Source organism: Protomyctophum parallelum, assembly GCF_964188405.1.
Source record: "Protomyctophum parallelum genome assembly, chromosome: 17".
In the NCBI taxonomy this organism is placed as follows: domain Eukaryota; kingdom Metazoa; phylum Chordata; class Actinopteri; order Myctophiformes; family Myctophidae; genus Protomyctophum; species Protomyctophum parallelum.
Window position 1 is genome coordinate 33,684,675 of NC_139719.1, and position 17,366 is coordinate 33,702,040.

The following is a 17,366-nucleotide window of genomic DNA, read 5'->3' on the forward strand; positions in this document are numbered from 1 at the left end:
CCTAGCTGTAACCTCTCCTTACAACCATGAGGTCATGACAGATTTTGAAAAGTTCATCAGTCTCCAGCTAGGTTAGTAAATAAGCCTCTTACACAAATAGTCACCTGCCTGAAGAACCAGTGATTCAAGATGATTCCAGTTTCATTTATTTTTACATCTTGTGTAGGAGTACATAAGAGTTGTTCTGATTCCTCAAACATTGTAGCAGCAATAATATTAGAAGCCTTTTCTGGAAATAACCAACTCACGTTATTAGTTAAAACATTTACCGGGTTTGGAATCATCTCGATCTTAGTATTCTGCCATATTGTTATACCTTTAACTCTGGAGCAAAAACAATTTTAGCTGTCATTGATTTAGTATTTGCATTATAATTCAAACCACATTTCATGTAGGAGAACTGCACTCACAGATGCAGACACCATTAGTTCTTTAGAAAATGTTTCCCTGCACTATTCAATTGCCTGTGATCCTCAAATGGAAGAACATTGTAGACAGGCTACTCTCCTCTCACATTGTGCAGTCCAACGTACACTTGCACAAGCGTGTGGGGTCATGTACCCCTCCTGCCTGCTTGTCGATTCCCTACAGTGGCTGCCGTTGGCCTCGTCCGCATCTGACCCTGGTCTGTGACCTTGTCTCATAGAAGAGATGCTGGGTGGCTCTGTCGGTCTCTGGGCCTCTCCAATGAGGTGTGACAGGACTTGTCCCTGGCCAGCTCCCATTTCCACTGTGTAGGTGTGTGTCTTCAGGGTGGCATGCTCACCCTCCGTCAGGATTGTCAAAAGCCTTTATGCAATGAGGAGAAATAATATTTCATAATTTATAAAGTAGTATAGCAGGTAAACCTTTTGACACTTTAAGAGTAAGGTTTTCTGAAACATCTAATGTAAGCCTCTTGGTGTATGGCGATTTGGAAACTTCGGCACTTCAACATTTCCATATTTTAATTGTGTAGTCTGATTAAATGTGTGCCACTTTTCCATAACTCCCAAAATATTGTGGTGGTGTTTACCGGTGCACCTCTATGGCCGTTCCCAGCTGTCTGTCACCTTCTCTGGTATGCTCAGCCGCCTCAGGCTCTGGAGCACCGTATGCAGGGTCCCCACTGATGTGATTAAACAACCAGATACATACCAGTATAAAGAGACGATTCAGACATGCAAATGTAAAACAAAATGTCTTTGATCACCTTGCATTTACACTTACCCAGCTCTTCGTCATAGGAATCCAGCTTTTTCTTTAGCTCTGAAATGTTGCATGGCTTCAAGCCATCCTCGGCTACAAAGAAAAGTTGGAAAATGTGATTAATTTTATTCACCATGTACAATTTGGAATTTGCCTTGGTAAAGGATCTGAAGAAGACCTTTCCAGGTCGAAACGTTGGTATTAATTTAATAAATGATGCTTCATTGTGGCTATGAGTGTGCAGCCTTTTCTTCACTTTTAGTTGATGATCTTTAAAATAACTTTGCGTAGACTAGACTGCTGGATGTATGGCTCTCTCAAACAAAAATGCACTTAAATCTACTGTACCTTTACCACCAGTGTCACCCTCAGTTTTATCCTCCCCGCATGGAAAGCAGCTACTGTTCCCTTCTGGGACACTGAGGACGGAGAACAGCTCGGCCCGGCAGCACCGGGTCTTCTCCAGCATGCCATTCATCTCCTGGGCGAGCCGGTGGTTATCCACCAGCTCGGCGTGGACCCTCTGCCAAGCCATTTTGTCTTCCATCAGGCATCCCTCCATCACAGTGCGCAGCTCCTTCTCCTGAGACACTTGGCCCTGCAGGCTCTCCGCCTCCTCACAGCGCTATATGACAGACAGTGATCATTAAAGGTGAGATGTGCCTCATACGGTCATAATGTTGATTGCCGATCTATAAATGTTCTCTTAATCTACAGCTGTAATTGTAAAAGGGATTGGAGAGGAACATTTAGTTAATTGCATTAAAGGTACTGTAATATTGGACGTGGATTAAAATAAAGTCGGCAAACGAGGTGGCAGTGGATTGAAGCTAAATGTAAGTAACGGATGGTTTAGTGGAAACGTAAACGTTTTGTTGCAGCCAAGCTTAGCAGGCACCTTGTGCAGCTGAATGGCCATCTCCTGCATCTCTGCTTCTAGCTGGTCTGCATATGATTGCTCCAGGGCATCGCTAGGAGGACGAGCGCTGCTGTGCCACCGGGCTATAGCTGAGGTCATCTTACGCTTGGGCCCAAATAACCTGTTGACCCACAGCGCTGTGTTTATTTACCAGTATAAGTTAGTAATTTGTTTCCTTCTGTGATGTGGAGGGGAAAGAAGTAAATCACTGTTTATATGGGAGTAAACATGTCTTACGTGATCCCCACTTCTTTTAGGTCATTCTCAGTTAGGGTTAGAAATATCCTCAGGTCAATGTCTTGTTCCTCCAGCAGGGGGAGGTATTTCGAAAAGCCAATCTGCTCCAAGAACGCTGCCAGATCCTGCAGCAATAGAAATATGATATACTGTCAGTTGAGTCAAGAAATCAAGTCTGTCCTGAATAATCACTCCTGGTCCAAACAATACTGTATATGGCCGTTCTTTGTTATGGGAAGACTTACCTTGGGACCAGTGTACGAGGGAGGAGGATCGGCAGGCAAGTTCACCCCACTACTATTCCCCACACTGCTGGGCTGTGTTATGTCACTGTTGCTGTGGCGGTTCTTGCTTTTTGAGTAATGACCCTTGTTTGTTCTACGGGAGCTGCCTTTTTTGGTTTGGTCCGAGTCCTGATGGACAAAGGAGCATTGTCACTGTCAATGTGGCATTCAACAATGGGGCTTTATTATTGTGGTATGTCCCCATAACGCAGTGTTGATGCTCTGCTGTGTGTGTGTGTGTGTGTGTGTTTTTTCACCTCATTGCTCTCCAGAGAGCCCTCCCAGTTGAGGCTGACGGCACGAGGCAGACATTCACTGCTACTGCTGCTGCTTCTCACAGTGGGCATGTCATTGTCAAAGAATGGACTCTCATCTGCAGAGTGTCACATGAAATGTTTTGAGCAGAACTTTGCCCTCTTTTGGACTAAAATCGGGTGCATTTAATAAAATGGGGGTGCCCCGCCAGTAGGGATGGGTATCGTTTGGATTTTTGCGAATCCGGTACCGATTCCTGTTCTGCTTATCGATTCCGGTTCTTAACGGTTCCCTATTTCGGTTCCAAAATGGTATGAGATCAAATGTTTATTTAACAAAAAAGCTCAATGTCAATTTAAGACAAAGTATAATGAATATTATAACATCCTCTCCTTTATTGAGCCATTTGTGGATAATACCATTATTATTATTTTAAATATACTATCTATATAATATCTATTCTGTATTTACCCAGGGCAATAGTGTTGTGGCGCTACTTCTCTTATTACCAATAACAGCATACGAGCATAAGAGCACACACACACACACACACGATTGACTGGGCAAATTACCATCGCTAATGAAGGGGGGGGGGGGGGGGGGGGCAGCGCATCTGCGGCCGATAGGTGTGAACGGGTTTTCCGATTGACGTGCTAATAGGGGGATAATTGCTAACAAAGGCGGCTTGCATGCTGTGGTTTGCACACAGGCTGCCCAAAGTAGGCTATCTATTGTTGTTTTTTCGACACCTCTCTTCAAAGTTAGACTGGCAAGCTCTAAACTGACTGGGCATCTGGACCCTACGCTGTGATCACACACACACTCTCTCGCACACACACACACGCACACACACACACGGGCGCGCATTCAAAGTGAGTGCACAAACGCTTTCTCCTCTCTTGTCTCATGTTGATTCATTGCTGCGCACGTCGTATGCAGTGAAGACTCAGGCAAGGCGCAAGATTCCTGTCCCCTCTCCTAAAAGTTTCCTCCCATAAACTTCACTTGAAAATTACGTTTAAGAAACTGTAATAATGATGTTGCTTCAATGCCAGACACAGCGCGTGTCACTGTCTCTAGACTCCTCGACAACTAACTCCATGCAGAGAGATAGCTCCGCCTCTGCAAGCCTCTGCAACGCGGTGTAGGCTTGTAGATCAGCTCTGTTCCCTGCACGTCTATTAAGGGAAGAAAATAAATAAATATCGTGTGACTGCGTGTCTGTGGGAACCGATAGAGAGAACCGAAATTGAATTATTGTAATGGGTACCTGGTACCCAGGCACGTTCGGTTCGGTACATACTTGGTCCCGAGGTTCGGGACCCACCCCTACCCGCCAGCGCCTATTATCATATCACCATACCTCTGCTGCTGTTGCTTTGGCCATCCAGCTCATTGATGGGTGAAGTGACGTCGCGGTAACAGATTCCCTCACTCTGTTCTCCAACATCACGGAACGTCATGTAACCTGGCGGAGCCACAGGTCGCTCTACAGAGGGGAAGAAACACTGTCAGACATGACCTTTTAACACCAACAGCATTGATATTTCACTCAATGTACACTCATCATAATACAGACTACTATATAAAGGTGAGCCATGAAAAGGTGGTCACCAAAAATCATATTTCTAATTAATTTGTTTTTGAAGCTTGAAAATCCTGGTGTTTTTTAATTTGCACTCTTTGTCTAAACTTTTCAGTGGATCACTGCAACCCATTTGACACAGGGCACGCAACTCAGAGCCTCATATCACAAAACGCAGTGTTTGAAATGATTAAGTATGCAGAGACAAACTAAAGAATCACTCGCCTGTAATCCGACACAATGTTGTTGTTTTGATCACAGTATGTTTGGTGTGCATACTTTTGCATTAACCATTGTTCTGAAGGATCAAACTTATGCATAATTCATACTAGGATATGGAATACTAAATGATAGAACGTGTCTTTAAATGATTAGATGATAAACTACCAGCGAGTTTGCTGGTGCCTCCGACTCGGAACTTGGCGATGGCCTGGGGCCCATCATGGATGCTGGGGCCTTTGGTCCTGTTCCGACTCAACCTGGGCCTGGGGGGTGCGCTGTCCGAGTCCTCAGAGGAGCTCAGATCTTCAAAGTGTCCTGAAGAGATGGACGGAATGGATGACACACAGCCCATCATAAAAAGACTTGAAAAGTTAAAGACGGGTCGGTTACTGTGAGACAATGTCACGATATTAGTTTTCCCCAATCCACAATTGTATAATTTCCTAATCCCAAATAATCGTTGCAATTTCCTCTCATATTGACTTCCAACTATAAATACAATAACCATGTGATTCTTAACCAACAGTCTGCAGTAGAGTTATTTGATTAAAGCAATAAAACAAACGAATAATTGCAATAAAGTCAAGATCAAAACAAAATGATCAGATTATCCTATTGGACATAATATAGTTTTAAATTATGGAACATTATTACTTGCGCAAGCGGAGCGTGCAAGTACTGCGATCAGCTGGGTATGTCTGACTGTGGCCCAATCAGGGACCAGCATAATTTGGTTACGTCACCATCAACAGTTCTAGTTGAAAGAATGTCATTATTATACCTGGTTTGACCTTTGGAGAACGTGAGTCAATGAGGCTGGCAATCTTGGTATATCCGTACATCATAGCCAGGGCTCGGGCAGTCTCTCCTTTAGCATTCCTCTCTTCTACTTTTACCTTCTGTGGGTGCATATGATTATCCATATAAATACGTTTGTTAATAGTACAACACAATACACTTTCTTGTGGACAGCTCTTTTCTTTTCACAGAGTACATGAATATAAGAGTATGTTATTTGTCCTGTACCAGTTATGACACTCATCTTTGGACTCTCGTGGCCCTTCCTGACCTAGGACTGAATCCTGTCTTGTTCCTATGCCTTCTACCGCCCATCGGATTTAAGAAAATAAATAAATACAAAGAGAAGTGGGATTGCCTTTTTTCCTTAACCACTTCACCACAAAGAAAATCTAAAGTATTTTGATGCAACACATTGTGAGCTTGTAGATCGGCAATTTGCGAACCTTTTTGTTTTTGCCTATAATGACATTCCCAAAGCTGCCTGTTACTTAAGAGAAAGAGAAGTTGACAAATGACAAGTTACTCACATGATCGAGTAGGTACTGAACAATGATTTCATGACCTGAAGCAGCAGCCTCCATCAAGGGAGTGAAGCCGGATACTGGCTCCCTGTGTAGGGGGATCACTCATTAGAAAACCTGCAAACTATTAAACTGTGTTTAGTCTAGGATTTGTAGGCCTGGTCGAGTGAATAAAGGTACTCACTTGACATTAGCATTAGCATTGTTGTCCAGCAAGAACTTGACCATCTGCTGGTGTCCTGTGCTGGTACAATGTAGCAGTGATGTCCAGCCTCGGGAGTCCTTCTGCTCCAACTCAGCACCTTGCTTTTGTGGGGAACAAAGACAGTTACGCATAATTTAAAATGTAGGACTCCTACATACTGTTGAATTAAGATGTATTGTAAATGCTGACATGACATGTCGGACAAATACAGTATAGCTGTCAAATAGCACCAGCAATAGTTCCTTCTGGACTTAACGATGGACTGTTACTTAATGTGATGCTATTGCTAATCAAATGGATTCTAATTATTGTTGCTACACTTAATCTTCTGCCTAGACTGAGGAGTACAAGTTGACGTCAACAATTTCTGTGTTTTATTTGATCCATTTTATATTTGGTATCGAGGTGTTTTGACACTTGATGTTTGTTTATACATTGTGATGATCTGTCATTTTATATTGTATTAAGTTATTTCATGTGTATTAACCAATTGTATACAGAGTAGACGGATTGTGGTTAGATCACTTAAAATTCATTTTATTCTATATAAATATTTTCCTAAATGCAATTATCTGCCCTTTGAACAAAGTGGAATTTACAGCCTGGGATTACCAGTCTAGGTTCCCTACTTGTACATTATAAAGAACAGTAGTTAACTTGGGTCTTGGGTGGATAACTAAATTCCTACAAACTGGATTTTTATTGCCATTTGTACCTGCAGTAGAAAGTATGAAATGCTTTCATTCCCACAGCTGGCTGCCAACATCAGGGGCGTGAGGCCTTTGGAAGTGGTCGCATTCACGTTAACTCCTGCCTCCAGCAAGAGATTGGCAATGTTGTCATGGCCAATGTAAGACGCATACATCAGCGGAGTCCAACCTCCCATGTTCTTGCCATCCAGGTCCACCTCTTTTCTAAAATGACAAAATATTCTAGACTGCAAGCAGCAAAACTGTGTGCATTACAATACTGACCCAGAATCACTTCCATTACAATCAGCAGGAGATTGTCTTATGGCAGTGGTGTGGATGGAACATTATTATAATATACAGTAGGCTACATGTCATATTGTCATGTAGACTAAAATACAGTATTAAATCAGGACAACACAGTAACAGAAGACTCACTTCTTGATGCACTCTGCCACCACATCATACTGTCCTATGGAACAAGCAGTGTGTAGATCTATGGGGACATTCAGCTCCTCTGCTCGCACCAAGGAGTCCCCAAGCCACAGGGAGAGACTGGCACCAAGCTGCTCTGATTCACTCGCCTCGTCGCTCAATTCTGACATCCTCACCGATACTGATTGTACAGGGAGGACATGTCAAATCATTCTAAAAACATAATCTCAAACCAGACGTTGAATGAGACGTATTTTGAACAAGAGAAGAATCGTCAACATTTAAAGTTCCGCGGCGCTGCCTATCTCCCGTTTTGACAGATGAATGTGCCAAATAACGGTCACTGGATAAAAGTTTGTAAATGTTATTAGTTGGTTGTTGGTAGAATTAAGTTGGTGTGTGCTCAAATCTTGTCACTGGCTAACTTAGCCAGCCAGTTTAGCCATCTGGTTAGCCAGAGGACAACTTATCATACTATACCTCCTAACAAACGGATCATTATGAAAAAGAACTGCTCCAAGCGTCAAATGACAATCTACCGGATCTACAATGTAAATACGGTAGATTAAGTACTTTAATAGATACTTACAAGATACAGGCAGTGTTGTCGCAGGCTCGCAGCAGTGACCGAATCTTTGAACTTTCTTGTTTTGAGTGTCTCATTCAATTGTGCACGGGTTGTTCCTAGCCTAACCTTCCTGTTCGCAAATTACTGCGAAAACCTACTGTGATTATTCTCAGTCAGTAGCTCTAACTCTAGCCCAATACACTGTATAAATATAGGTAATCCAAACACAAGTCTAGTCTACCTAAAATGTCCTGTTACATAATGCATATGCCTGATGCCTCTACATGTGTTGTTGAAAGAGCACGTCATTCCTTTTCTATTGCAGTTTTCACAAAGTAAAAGCCTATTTCAAGTCTGAGCACAAGCTAAAGAATAATAATGTATTTTGACATTTATGTAAAGCCATTTCTTTTTGGCAAACCGTTATAATTCATAAACACCATTATGCAATCTATTCTAAAGCTTAATTGGTCATCGTTTACTTTAAAATTCTAGTAAATATGAATTGCTTATACAATCTAGATTTAGAAGGCCCATTACAATATTAGAGAAACCCAAATTGATTGTGTACATAGTGACAGAAAAAAGCAATAGTTTTGTGACATGGCATAACATAGTAATAAGTAGTTTAAAACCCTACACTAAAGATGAAAATAACAATATTACAAAAGATTTGTTAAGGTGCTGGTAGAAACGTTTTGATTTCTTTATTGATTACGTCTGAACATCATTGAAGACATTTTGATGGCAGTTCATTTCTACTACAGCTTTCCACAGATAACTTTAAGACCTTTCTTCTGACATATGGCTGTAATTTAAATTGTTTTCAGTAAAAAAAAATCAGAGAAAATTGAAGCAGAACTCCTCCTTGGAAGGTGTGAAGACAAAATGTGATGCCTCCCCCTGGAGATGTGTGTTTGGAGTTTGGGCTCCCGTTTTCAAAGTTTCCTGCTCGCTCTTTATCTCTGTGTAGTGGGTCTCTGTTTTGATTTCAGCTCTCCGGTGGAAAACCGACTTTGAAGAATCACTCACAGCCTTGACCTGAGCTGATGTAGTCGCTGGAGGAGAGAAGACAGTTTTCAATGAGTTGGGTTTAACATAGATAGACACTACTGAAAGATTTTTATGCATTTTCACCTTTTGAGCTATTTTTGTACTTTTATTCTTAAAATAATAATAATCACACTCCTTTGAAATATTGGACTTATTCAAGCTGTGGAGAGAAACCGGGGCAAAGTAATGCCTAATTTTATACTAGTAAGACGGGCTTGTGGACAATAACTTATTTTCAAGTTAATGCAGCGCATCACCACTGAACAATGTACTATAAATCAGGCTTAACAGGGTGAGAGACAAGCGGTGAGACTTGAACCACAACCACAACTACAGTAGCATGTACTGTCTGCCAACATAGTCAGGTCTGCTTACCATTCTGAATGAGTTTATACTGCTTATCCTTCTCTTCCTCCATTGTTTTCCTGTAATCTCCAGCCATAGCTCTCATCACCTGCCTTTTCTTGGCTAAAGGAGCTTTAGAGCTACGCAGAGTCTTTAGGGCGCGGGATGTATCCTCCTCTACAGACAAAATACAATCAGAGCATTGTGTCTCAGAGCCATACATAATTTATGGGGAAATTATGTCTCACCTCAATGCTTTAAATTAAATTCAGATTTTTTTTGTTAAAACTAAAAGCTATTAGCTAGTTTTTGTATTCTACTAACTCTGTTTTGATGTTGACTTCTGGGTCTTCATTCCCAACTCCAGCTGCTCAATGCACCAGTCCAGTTCTCTTTGGAGCTGCTGTTCTGTTGTCTGAAAGACAGTTGCAAACTTGCAATAACAATGTATTAACTTCATATCATATGACCATTAAATCATTTCACACTTGCTACAAAAACAGAGTCATCAAGACCCAAGACCACAGAGTTTGACACTGACCAGTGGTGTGCCTTTGCTGGCCTCAGTTGAGATTGGCTTCTGCTGTGCATCAGTGCTTTCTGGGGATTTTTTCTTTCCAGATTTCTTCTTTTTCTTACCTTTAGATGACACTAATGGTTCAGATGTGGGATTAGTCACCAGTGCATTGGAGGAGGGTTTTTCCTCTTTAGCACAGCTTTCTTCACCTGGAGGAGGACAAGGCTCTGGGAGGGCAGGTGGTGATTGAGTGCCTGTTTTCATGTCTTCAGATGTAACAGTGGGTATTTGGAAATTGAATGAAAACCCAGAGTCCTGTTCTGCAAAATGTGTCAGTCCAGTTATTTTGTCTGGTGGCAGGTTCCAATATGAAGAGGGCGTTTCCTCCTGTGCAGGGGAGCTTTCAGAGAAGAAGCTGAATGTGAAGGAGTTATCACTTCGATTCCAGAGGCGTTTCCCCAGGCTGGTTTGGTTGGTCTGACTCTGAGTACCTTCATCAGTAGTGGTCGTGGAGTTATTTGTAATATCTAAACATTCACAAGCACGTGCGTGCACACACACACACACACACACACACACACACACACACACACACACACAGAGAGAGAGCGGGGGGGAGAGGAGAAAGGGAACAACCCACCAAGAGCTTAATGGTGTGCTTTTTGTTGTCATTCGATATTTGATATTTCAAGTTAAGTACCGATAAACAGCAGCCTTTTCTCGTCCATGACGATACTTCAGTACGATGTTTTCCAGATCGCGCGTTTATTTCAAGATCTCACATAGGAAGGAAATAGGATCGCATTTATTACTGCAATCATTGTCAATGGCACAATACATTAACATTTATTGTTGATAATTCCTACCGTTGAATACGTGAATTGTGTTGCTCAAAAACTTCTCGTGTAGCCATGGTGTTACCTCGAAATAACTCCGGCGACGATCAATTTCATCACCGAGACGTTCCGGATGTTTTTCTTATTTTTTTTCTGTTTTCTTTTTTCCTAGTTCCTCGAATAAATAAAGCAGATAAAAGCATGCAAGACTGGATTGTAAATTAAATAAATAATAAAAGTATAGACAGGACACACTGTAGTGACTGTACACATTCAAACCAAAAAACCTTAGCAGCAATGGGGGATGGGCAAAAGAGGGGGAAGTCTACAGAATCTACAAAAGGATATAAACATATTTAGCCCTAGACTTATTTATAGAAGTGTAGTAGAATATCACCTATACATCTAAACGTCATCAAGTACACTTCTCTATACTTCAGATCAAAGTGAGTAGCAGTGAGAGAGCAAAACAAGCAGCATGTTTTTACAGAATATTTGTTTGTCTTTTTTCCCCCCTTTCTTTTATTTTCTGGTGGGATATGAAACAGGCTTGTACACACATGTGAACATTCTCATTATGCAATCAATCCAAATCAATAAATCATACAATAAGTTGAATTCTCACCATTATTTATATTTTTGTCACGTATCAATCACTTTGGATCAATCAGATCTTTCCCAATTCCCACAAGTACATGTGTAGTTACCAATGACATTCTTTTCAGTTCAAAATGGACCAATCGCATAGGTTCGTGGGTGTGTCTTAAGAGTCAGAGGCTCGTCATAACCTATAAATACCCCATACTGTTCATACAACAACAACATCACACTAGTACACTACCAGTCTACCACCAGAGCCGGACAGACACGTTTGAGGATCGCAGCTGTGCTGGAGAGAAACAAGGTATTTATTCATATTATCTTTTACATGCTTTGCTACAGCTATTTGTTTGTACACTTCGTGATTATGTTTGACTTATATAGTAGATAAAACTGTCGAATGTTGTGTACAGCGAGTGAGCTGATACGCAATGTTACCCCGGGTGTTTGTTGCACAAAATGAGCGGGCTCCAGACTCAGAGACTAACGTTATTGCTGAGACACAGATCGCAATGTAACTTGTTATCTGGCGCTCTAGACATGCGACGCTGTTTGAGTTACATAGCCTATTCCATGTGGAACAGCCAGGGAATCATTTAAAGCAATTTTACTTATACTAATGGTTAATATTGGAACAAAGTAAACCTGAGACCAGAGGAGCTACAGTAATATCAGGCGCCATGTTGACACAGTTAAACCTTTTCGCTATGTGAAAACGAAACGTGTAGTTTTCTTGTACCGTAATGGTGGTTGGACTGGTATTTCAGGTTTACTGTGGTCACTGGCTGTGAATGACTGCTAGACGTTATGGAGGGAACGGCCATTTTATTTACACATGTAAACAGAAACGTGCCACATTCACTTAACGGCACATTGTGTTACATACGTTCATGATTGTATTATATGCGTTTTAGCCGTTACTAAACCAGTCGCCATATTTAAAGAAGTTGAGGCAGATCGAGTGTCTCATAGCCCGAATGGCGGTCGCGCTGTTATGCTCCCGCCAATCAATCCGATTCAGTTAGCACTTTACATTATCACCGCCAAATGTTAATAATTTAATTAAACCTATTTCCATATCCGTGAATAACTTTCAGTGATGTGTGATATTGACTCAAATGGCTGGCTTAATACAATTTATAATTTAATCACATGGGCCATTGTCCTTGCTTCCCATGAACCAACATTCAGTGAAACTAGCAAATCGGCTATTTAGGGCGGCTAATGTATTATTATTTTTTCCCTCGTTTCAGATAAAGTAAATCATGGCCCGTACAAAGCAAACCGCTCGAAAATCCACTGGAGGAAAGGCGCCCAGGAAACAACTTGCTACTAAAGCTGCAAGAAAAAGTGCGCCCTCTACCGGCGGTGTGAAGAAGCCACACAGATACAGGTATAAACTGTCAATGTAACTTCTGTATCTGTATTGTTCGATTTTTGCTGGGACAAGCAATCCGATCGAGGAAGTTTGTGTTGTCTGACAACTCGACTCATCTCCAAATAAGACAGGATTTGGTCAAATTGGTTGTGTGTAGTCATAATTGGCAGTGCTATTAATGTCTAGTGTTGGCACTGTATTTAGCAGATTCTAGTCTGGGGTCACTTTCAAAATCAACACAGGCTTTCATTGTGCATCCAAGACTGTTTAAGGTGCATGCTACAATATTTATACATTTATCAAAACTCTTCAAATGGCATAATACAACTACAAGCTCGCAGTGCATTGCACTATGCTGTAGATTTATAGGCACTTAAAGCTGCTCTAAGCAATGTCAAAATTTGAATGATTTCTTTTTTTTGGATAATCAGACAGCCAGCAATGAGAAACGCTCCCAACTTTTTTTTTTTGTCTGTCTACTTCCTGATTGGTTAGTCATTGCGACCAATGGAGGAAACTTTAGTGCAGATTGTGGCCTCTAGATGTGTCACAGAGACTACCTTTTTTGGGAGCCTTTTACTCATGGCTGGCTGTCTAAATATCAAAACATATTATTATAGTTGCTATGAGCAATAATATGACATATTATTGCTTATAGCAGCTTAATCTGCCCATGTATTTTCACTGAACCTATGACATGCGATTTGATTAACCTTAGCAAAACAATTGTTCCAAGGTTTCATAGCATCTTTACAGTTTTAATGACGGTGTAATGTGTCCATTTCTGTGAAGGCCTGGCACTGTGGCTCTGCGAGAGATCCGTCGGTACCAGAAGTCTACTGAGCTGTTGATCAGGAAGCTGCCCTTCCAACGTCTTGTCAGGGAGATTGCGCAGGACTTCAAGACAGACCTTCGTTTCCAGAGTGCAGCCATTGGAGCCCTGCAGGTGAGTCACTATTTGGTTTTAGTTCTTGGCGATATGCCACCAACCTTGGTTTCTAATATAGCTGATTAGAATTTCACAACCATTGGCTGTATGCTCATTAGTCAGTTCTGTTATTATGGATACAAAGTACACAAGTCAAAATCTTGTGTATAAATAATTCTAACTTAATGTTTCTTTTCCATATTCTAGGAAGCCAGTGAGGCATACTTGGTCGGTCTGTTCGAGGATACCAACCTGTGCGCCATTCATGCAAAGAGGGTTACCATCATGCCTAAGGACATTCAGCTGGCCAGGCGAATTCGAGGGGAGCGTGCTTAGTCTGAACTCTTGTTTTGAAACTTTATTGGGGTTGCGGGGGGGGTGGGGGTGGAATTGGATGGGGTCATGTTTTTTTATTTTATCTGAAGTTCAATATGTGAAACTTGTATACACTTTGTATTTGTAATTGGTAGAGTACCTAGGCATCTCATTCATTTTAATCTATACTTTTTCTTCTGCTGTACTTTACACCTTGTAGATTAGAGCTTGAGATTTGTAGCTGTTAGGCTTTCTGCTAAACATTAATTCCCTTTTCTCAAGTATAGTATTTTAGAATGCATGTAGTAGGAAGCATTTGTCACATGTTGTAAATAAACGTTCCACTACCTCATTGACTCTCTTGCGCTGTTGATCCAGCTGCGACATGGTATGGTCAAACTTGCAGCATGTATAGTCAAAGCAAGGTTGGAACACATGATACAGATGTTGGTTCATGTTTTTGAGCAGGCCAGTAAAGTTAACTGCAAGCATCTAGAGTTGCAACTTGCAATACAAATACCCTGCATCCTTAAACCCAATCCACAAGGGTTGCATTGGAACGAATAGGTTAAGGTAAACAACACTATTGTGTTTGTAAATCCGTGGACCATGACACAGCTTAACGCAACTCTTCTTTCAAACTCAGAGTAAATATAACGGCAGAAGCAGCAACATCACATCTTGTTGTATATTAGACTCAAGTACTAGATCCCAGATAATCCCCCCCATCGTCACACGGCAACACAGGAATATGCAATGAGTGCAGCACCATCAAACAGCTGTCAGTGAGACATAACATACCTTAATGCAAACATGACACCCTCTGGGGGTCCTGGGATGCAATACTGTACTCTAATGTCTTCCTGGGACCCACCTAAATGACCACCCCTGGGTGACGGGACCCATTACATTAAACCATTTACATCACTGACATTCTGCCTGTTATGGGAGAAAAGGAGGCACTGGAGCTGCTCAGACAGTTTAAGCCCTTATTTTTAACTGAATGTAAAAGTTTCGATGTTTCAGTTGCATCTTCGTTAGGTCAAAGCATTCTGCCTGTTATGCTTCGTTGCATACCAAATTGCCCATCAGAGACAAATTAACCTGAACATTCATTCAAACAAGTCCTAGTATCTGACTTCAACTACCTTAAAGGACAACTTTAGTTTTTTTTCAAGCACTGTTTGGTTTGTTATTAGAGAAAGTAAAAGATGAGTGTTAATCTGTTTTAATTTGCTGCTTTCTTTCGTTTTAGGGATTTTAGCTCTTTTTGACAGGGGGGCGGGGGCATTCGAGCACAGGGCTAAATATGCATTTAACACAATTTTATGGTGATTTATTTTTTTATGGTTTACTATAGTCCTAATAAACATCAGGAAATTACAACTGGCTGAAGATCACAGGATCTACTGAATGTGAAGGTAGCCTACTGGGGGGAAGCCACACTGTGTATAGGCTCAATATGTCAGTTTGACACATTCAGTAGATCCTGTGATCTTTTGTGGCCAGATGTAATTTCCTGTCGTTTATTAGGACTATAGTAAACCATAAAAAAATAAATCACCATAAAAGTGTGTTAAATACATATTTAGCGCCATGCTCGAATGCCCCCGCCCCCCTGTCAAAAAGAGCTAAAATCCCTAAAACGAAAGAAAGCAGCAAATGAAAGAAAATTAACACTCACCTTTTAGTTTCTCTAATAACAACCTAAAACATGAACCTTGGTTGAAAAAAACTAAAGTTGTCCTTTAACTCAAGATTGCAGCTGTACAGAAAGCTGGATTATCTGTCATTCACTTCATAATCGATTGTAGACATGTTACCGACAGTAATTCTAGTCATTCTAGTTTGGAAGTACTTCAAGTACTTCAAGTAGTCAATAATGGACTGTCTGGTTTAGATGCTCCGATAATCTGCCAGTGATCGGCCGATATTCACTCTGATCGTTAATCGGCATTTACCCTGTCTTTAGAAACTGATCTTTTACACATAGGCCTATAACATTTTCATTTGTGACAGGCCTACACATTCTCCCCTTCCTGCCCACACACAGGAACAGTTTTGACATGGCTTTTCACATTAGGGAAATAAAGATTTGCAACATTTCACAAGATCAGTATCGGCCAATCATGAGAAATAATCTGATCAGTATGTCCCAAAAAACCTGATTGGAGCAGCCCTACCTGGCTACCTCTTTAGATGGTAGTGATTTCCAATGAGTTCACAAACTAATCACTTGCACAGCATTTGACAAGTTCATAATAACTCTACGTCTACAGTCTTGAGACTTGACTGATGGAAAGATAATTAAGATTTTTGTACAGCTGCAATCTTGCCTAACAAAACAAACAAGTAGTACACCAGATGAATGGGCTGAGGATTGGTAGCATTGCTTGTGGCTACAGTAAAGTGTTGATGCGTTGTGCATGGCTTTGTCTTGTGTAGTGGATGTGAACAAAAATACCTTGAAGTTGGGTTTTATGAGAACAAATTTATAATGCAAACAAGACATTCAGGCTCAATGGGTAATCTTAAATGCACATCATATTTACATTTAATTTATAACGATTTATACTTGAAGGTATACTTAACAAAAATAAATAACAAAACATATTTCAAGGTCCCAAAGGTACTAGCTTGGTTTGCTCTTGGGTTGCTCCTCTTCATCTGAAAGTAAGCCGGGCATTTGTTCATAAAGATTCTTCTCTAGCAATTCGTCAATGTCCGAATTTGGTCGCAGCGCACACCAGGTCAAGAAGCCAACACAAACTAGACTGATAGGAAGAACCTTCCACCAGGGTCGCTGATACTGCACTCCGAAAGAGCCCTCTACCGTCCAGGTCTTGTGGCTGCCTTTGCTGGTGGAGAACTTGATGGGCTCATTGTTCACCTCTTCTTCATCATCTGCTTGTTTCCTGGACCGAGCCAACCTCTGGGAAGTCACGGTGAAGAGTCGGACATGATTCAGTCTCCTGACGAAGAGGAAGACATAGATTTAGTCGCAATGCTTATTTAAGTGAAATGCAGAGAGCTATAGTTGACGTAGTGACGGGGTGATTCTGACAGTTGAGTCAGTCTGAACTGCTTGAAATGAGCCTGTATGTTGTGGAAGCAACCGCAACGTAACAGAAATCCAAGTTGTATCAATCAAAAATGTAAAGTTCACTTAAATTTATTCTAAATAAGTAAAATTAAATACAGCTCCGCTTATAACACAGGGGTATAGTCAGATTGTCATTGAACCACCCCTACTACGAAATACCCAACGTGTGGCGTGCTGCCTGTCAGGTTAAGGTTTACTTACCGTAGACTTGCTGTGCTACCAACGTATATCCCACGACATACGGGAAGGTGTACCAAACTACCCAGGGCCATAACACGCATCTTGGTGGACAGACTGAACGGTCATCTTAGGTGAAACGCTGCCTTACTGTGCCTGCCTGTTTTCAGTGAGGTCATGCAACTCATGGTTGTGCCAACTTGTG

General features: G+C 41.3%; 3 protein-coding genes across 7 annotated transcripts; 1 reads left to right on the forward strand and 2 right to left on the reverse strand.

The window, feature by feature from the left end:
• Positions 1–40: 40 nt before the first annotated feature.
• anks3 (ankyrin repeat and sterile alpha motif domain containing 3) lies at positions 41–8,091 on the reverse strand. 4 transcript variants are annotated; one of them, XM_083787396.1, is made up of 16 exons: positions 7,931–8,091; positions 7,345–7,522; positions 6,933–7,131; positions 6,197–6,318; positions 6,019–6,100; positions 5,472–5,589; positions 4,856–5,005; positions 4,247–4,372; positions 2,886–3,001; positions 2,590–2,757; positions 2,345–2,469; positions 2,087–2,228; positions 1,537–1,813; positions 1,210–1,281; positions 1,024–1,108; positions 41–789 (listed from the first exon to the last, which is right to left on the reverse strand). In XM_083787396.1, exons 2-15 carry the CDS (start codon positions 7,509–7,511, stop codon positions 1,026–1,028), a joined length of 1,947 nt encoding a protein of 648 aa, XP_083643522.1. In that variant the 5' UTR covers positions 7,512–7,522; positions 7,931–8,091; the 3' UTR covers positions 41–789; positions 1,024–1,025. The 4 variants fall into 4 exon arrangements, with proteins under 4 accessions (XP_083643522.1, XP_083643521.1, XP_083643523.1 ...); XM_083787395.1 differs by having other exon boundaries at positions 1,016–1,108; XM_083787397.1 differs by lacking the exon at positions 7,931–8,091 and having other exon boundaries at positions 1,016–1,108; positions 6,933–7,154; positions 7,345–7,472.
• Positions 8,092–8,581: 490 nt separating this feature from the next.
• Positions 8,582–10,752, reverse strand: cUnh8orf33 (chromosome Un C8orf33 homolog). Of its 2 annotated transcripts, XM_083787825.1 has the most exons (6): positions 10,691–10,752; positions 10,525–10,601; positions 9,849–10,351; positions 9,632–9,722; positions 9,338–9,484; positions 8,582–8,967 (listed from the first exon to the last, which is right to left on the reverse strand). In XM_083787825.1, the coding sequence occupies exons 2-6, from the start codon at positions 10,550–10,552 to the stop codon at positions 8,750–8,752; spliced, it is 987 nt and encodes a 328-aa protein (XP_083643951.1). In that variant the 5' UTR covers positions 10,553–10,601; positions 10,691–10,752; the 3' UTR covers positions 8,582–8,749. The 2 variants fall into 2 exon arrangements, with proteins under 2 accessions (XP_083643951.1, XP_083643952.1); XM_083787826.1 differs by lacking the exon at positions 10,691–10,752 and having other exon boundaries at positions 10,525–10,668.
• A 730-nt stretch (positions 10,753–11,482) lies between these two features.
• On the forward strand, positions 11,483–14,233 carry h3f3d (H3 histone, family 3D). Its single transcript, XM_083786967.1, has 4 exons — positions 11,483–11,564; positions 12,514–12,653; positions 13,431–13,584; positions 13,774–14,233. The coding sequence occupies exons 2-4, from the start codon at positions 12,526–12,528 to the stop codon at positions 13,900–13,902; spliced, it is 411 nt and encodes a 136-aa protein (XP_083643093.1). The 5' UTR covers positions 11,483–11,564; positions 12,514–12,525; the 3' UTR covers positions 13,903–14,233.
• Positions 14,234–17,366: the final 3,133 nt, after the last annotated feature.

Coding starts and splice junctions, on each gene's coding strand:
- anks3 (XM_083787396.1), bottom strand. CDS start 7,511: ATGTCAGAATTGAGCGACGAGGCGAGTGAATCAGAGCAGCTTGGTGCC. Junction 6,101..6,196: donor AATGCTAATGCTAATGTCAA/GTGAGTACCTTT, acceptor CCCCCTACACAG/GGAGCCAGTATCCGGCTTCA. Junction 5,006..5,471: donor TTCTCCAAAGGTCAAACCAG/GTATAATAATGA, acceptor CCATCTCTTCAG/GACACTTTGAAGATCTGAGC.
- cUnh8orf33 (XM_083787825.1), bottom strand. CDS start 10,552: ATGGACGAGAAAAGGCTGCTGTTTATCG. Junction 10,352..10,524: donor GAAAAGGCTGCTGTTTATCG/GTACTTAACTTG, acceptor GTGAATGTTTAG/ATATTACAAATAACTCCACG. Junction 9,485..9,631: donor GAAGTCAACATCAAAACAGA/GTTAGTAGAATA, acceptor TTTTGTCTGTAG/AGGAGGATACATCCCGCGCC.
- h3f3d (XM_083786967.1), top strand. CDS start 12,526: ATGGCCCGTACAAAGCAAACCGCTCGAAAATCCACTGGAGGAAAGGCG. Junction 12,654..13,430: donor AAGAAGCCACACAGATACAG/GTATAAACTGTC, acceptor ATTTCTGTGAAG/GCCTGGCACTGTGGCTCTGC. Junction 13,585..13,773: donor CAGCCATTGGAGCCCTGCAG/GTGAGTCACTAT, acceptor TCCATATTCTAG/GAAGCCAGTGAGGCATACTT.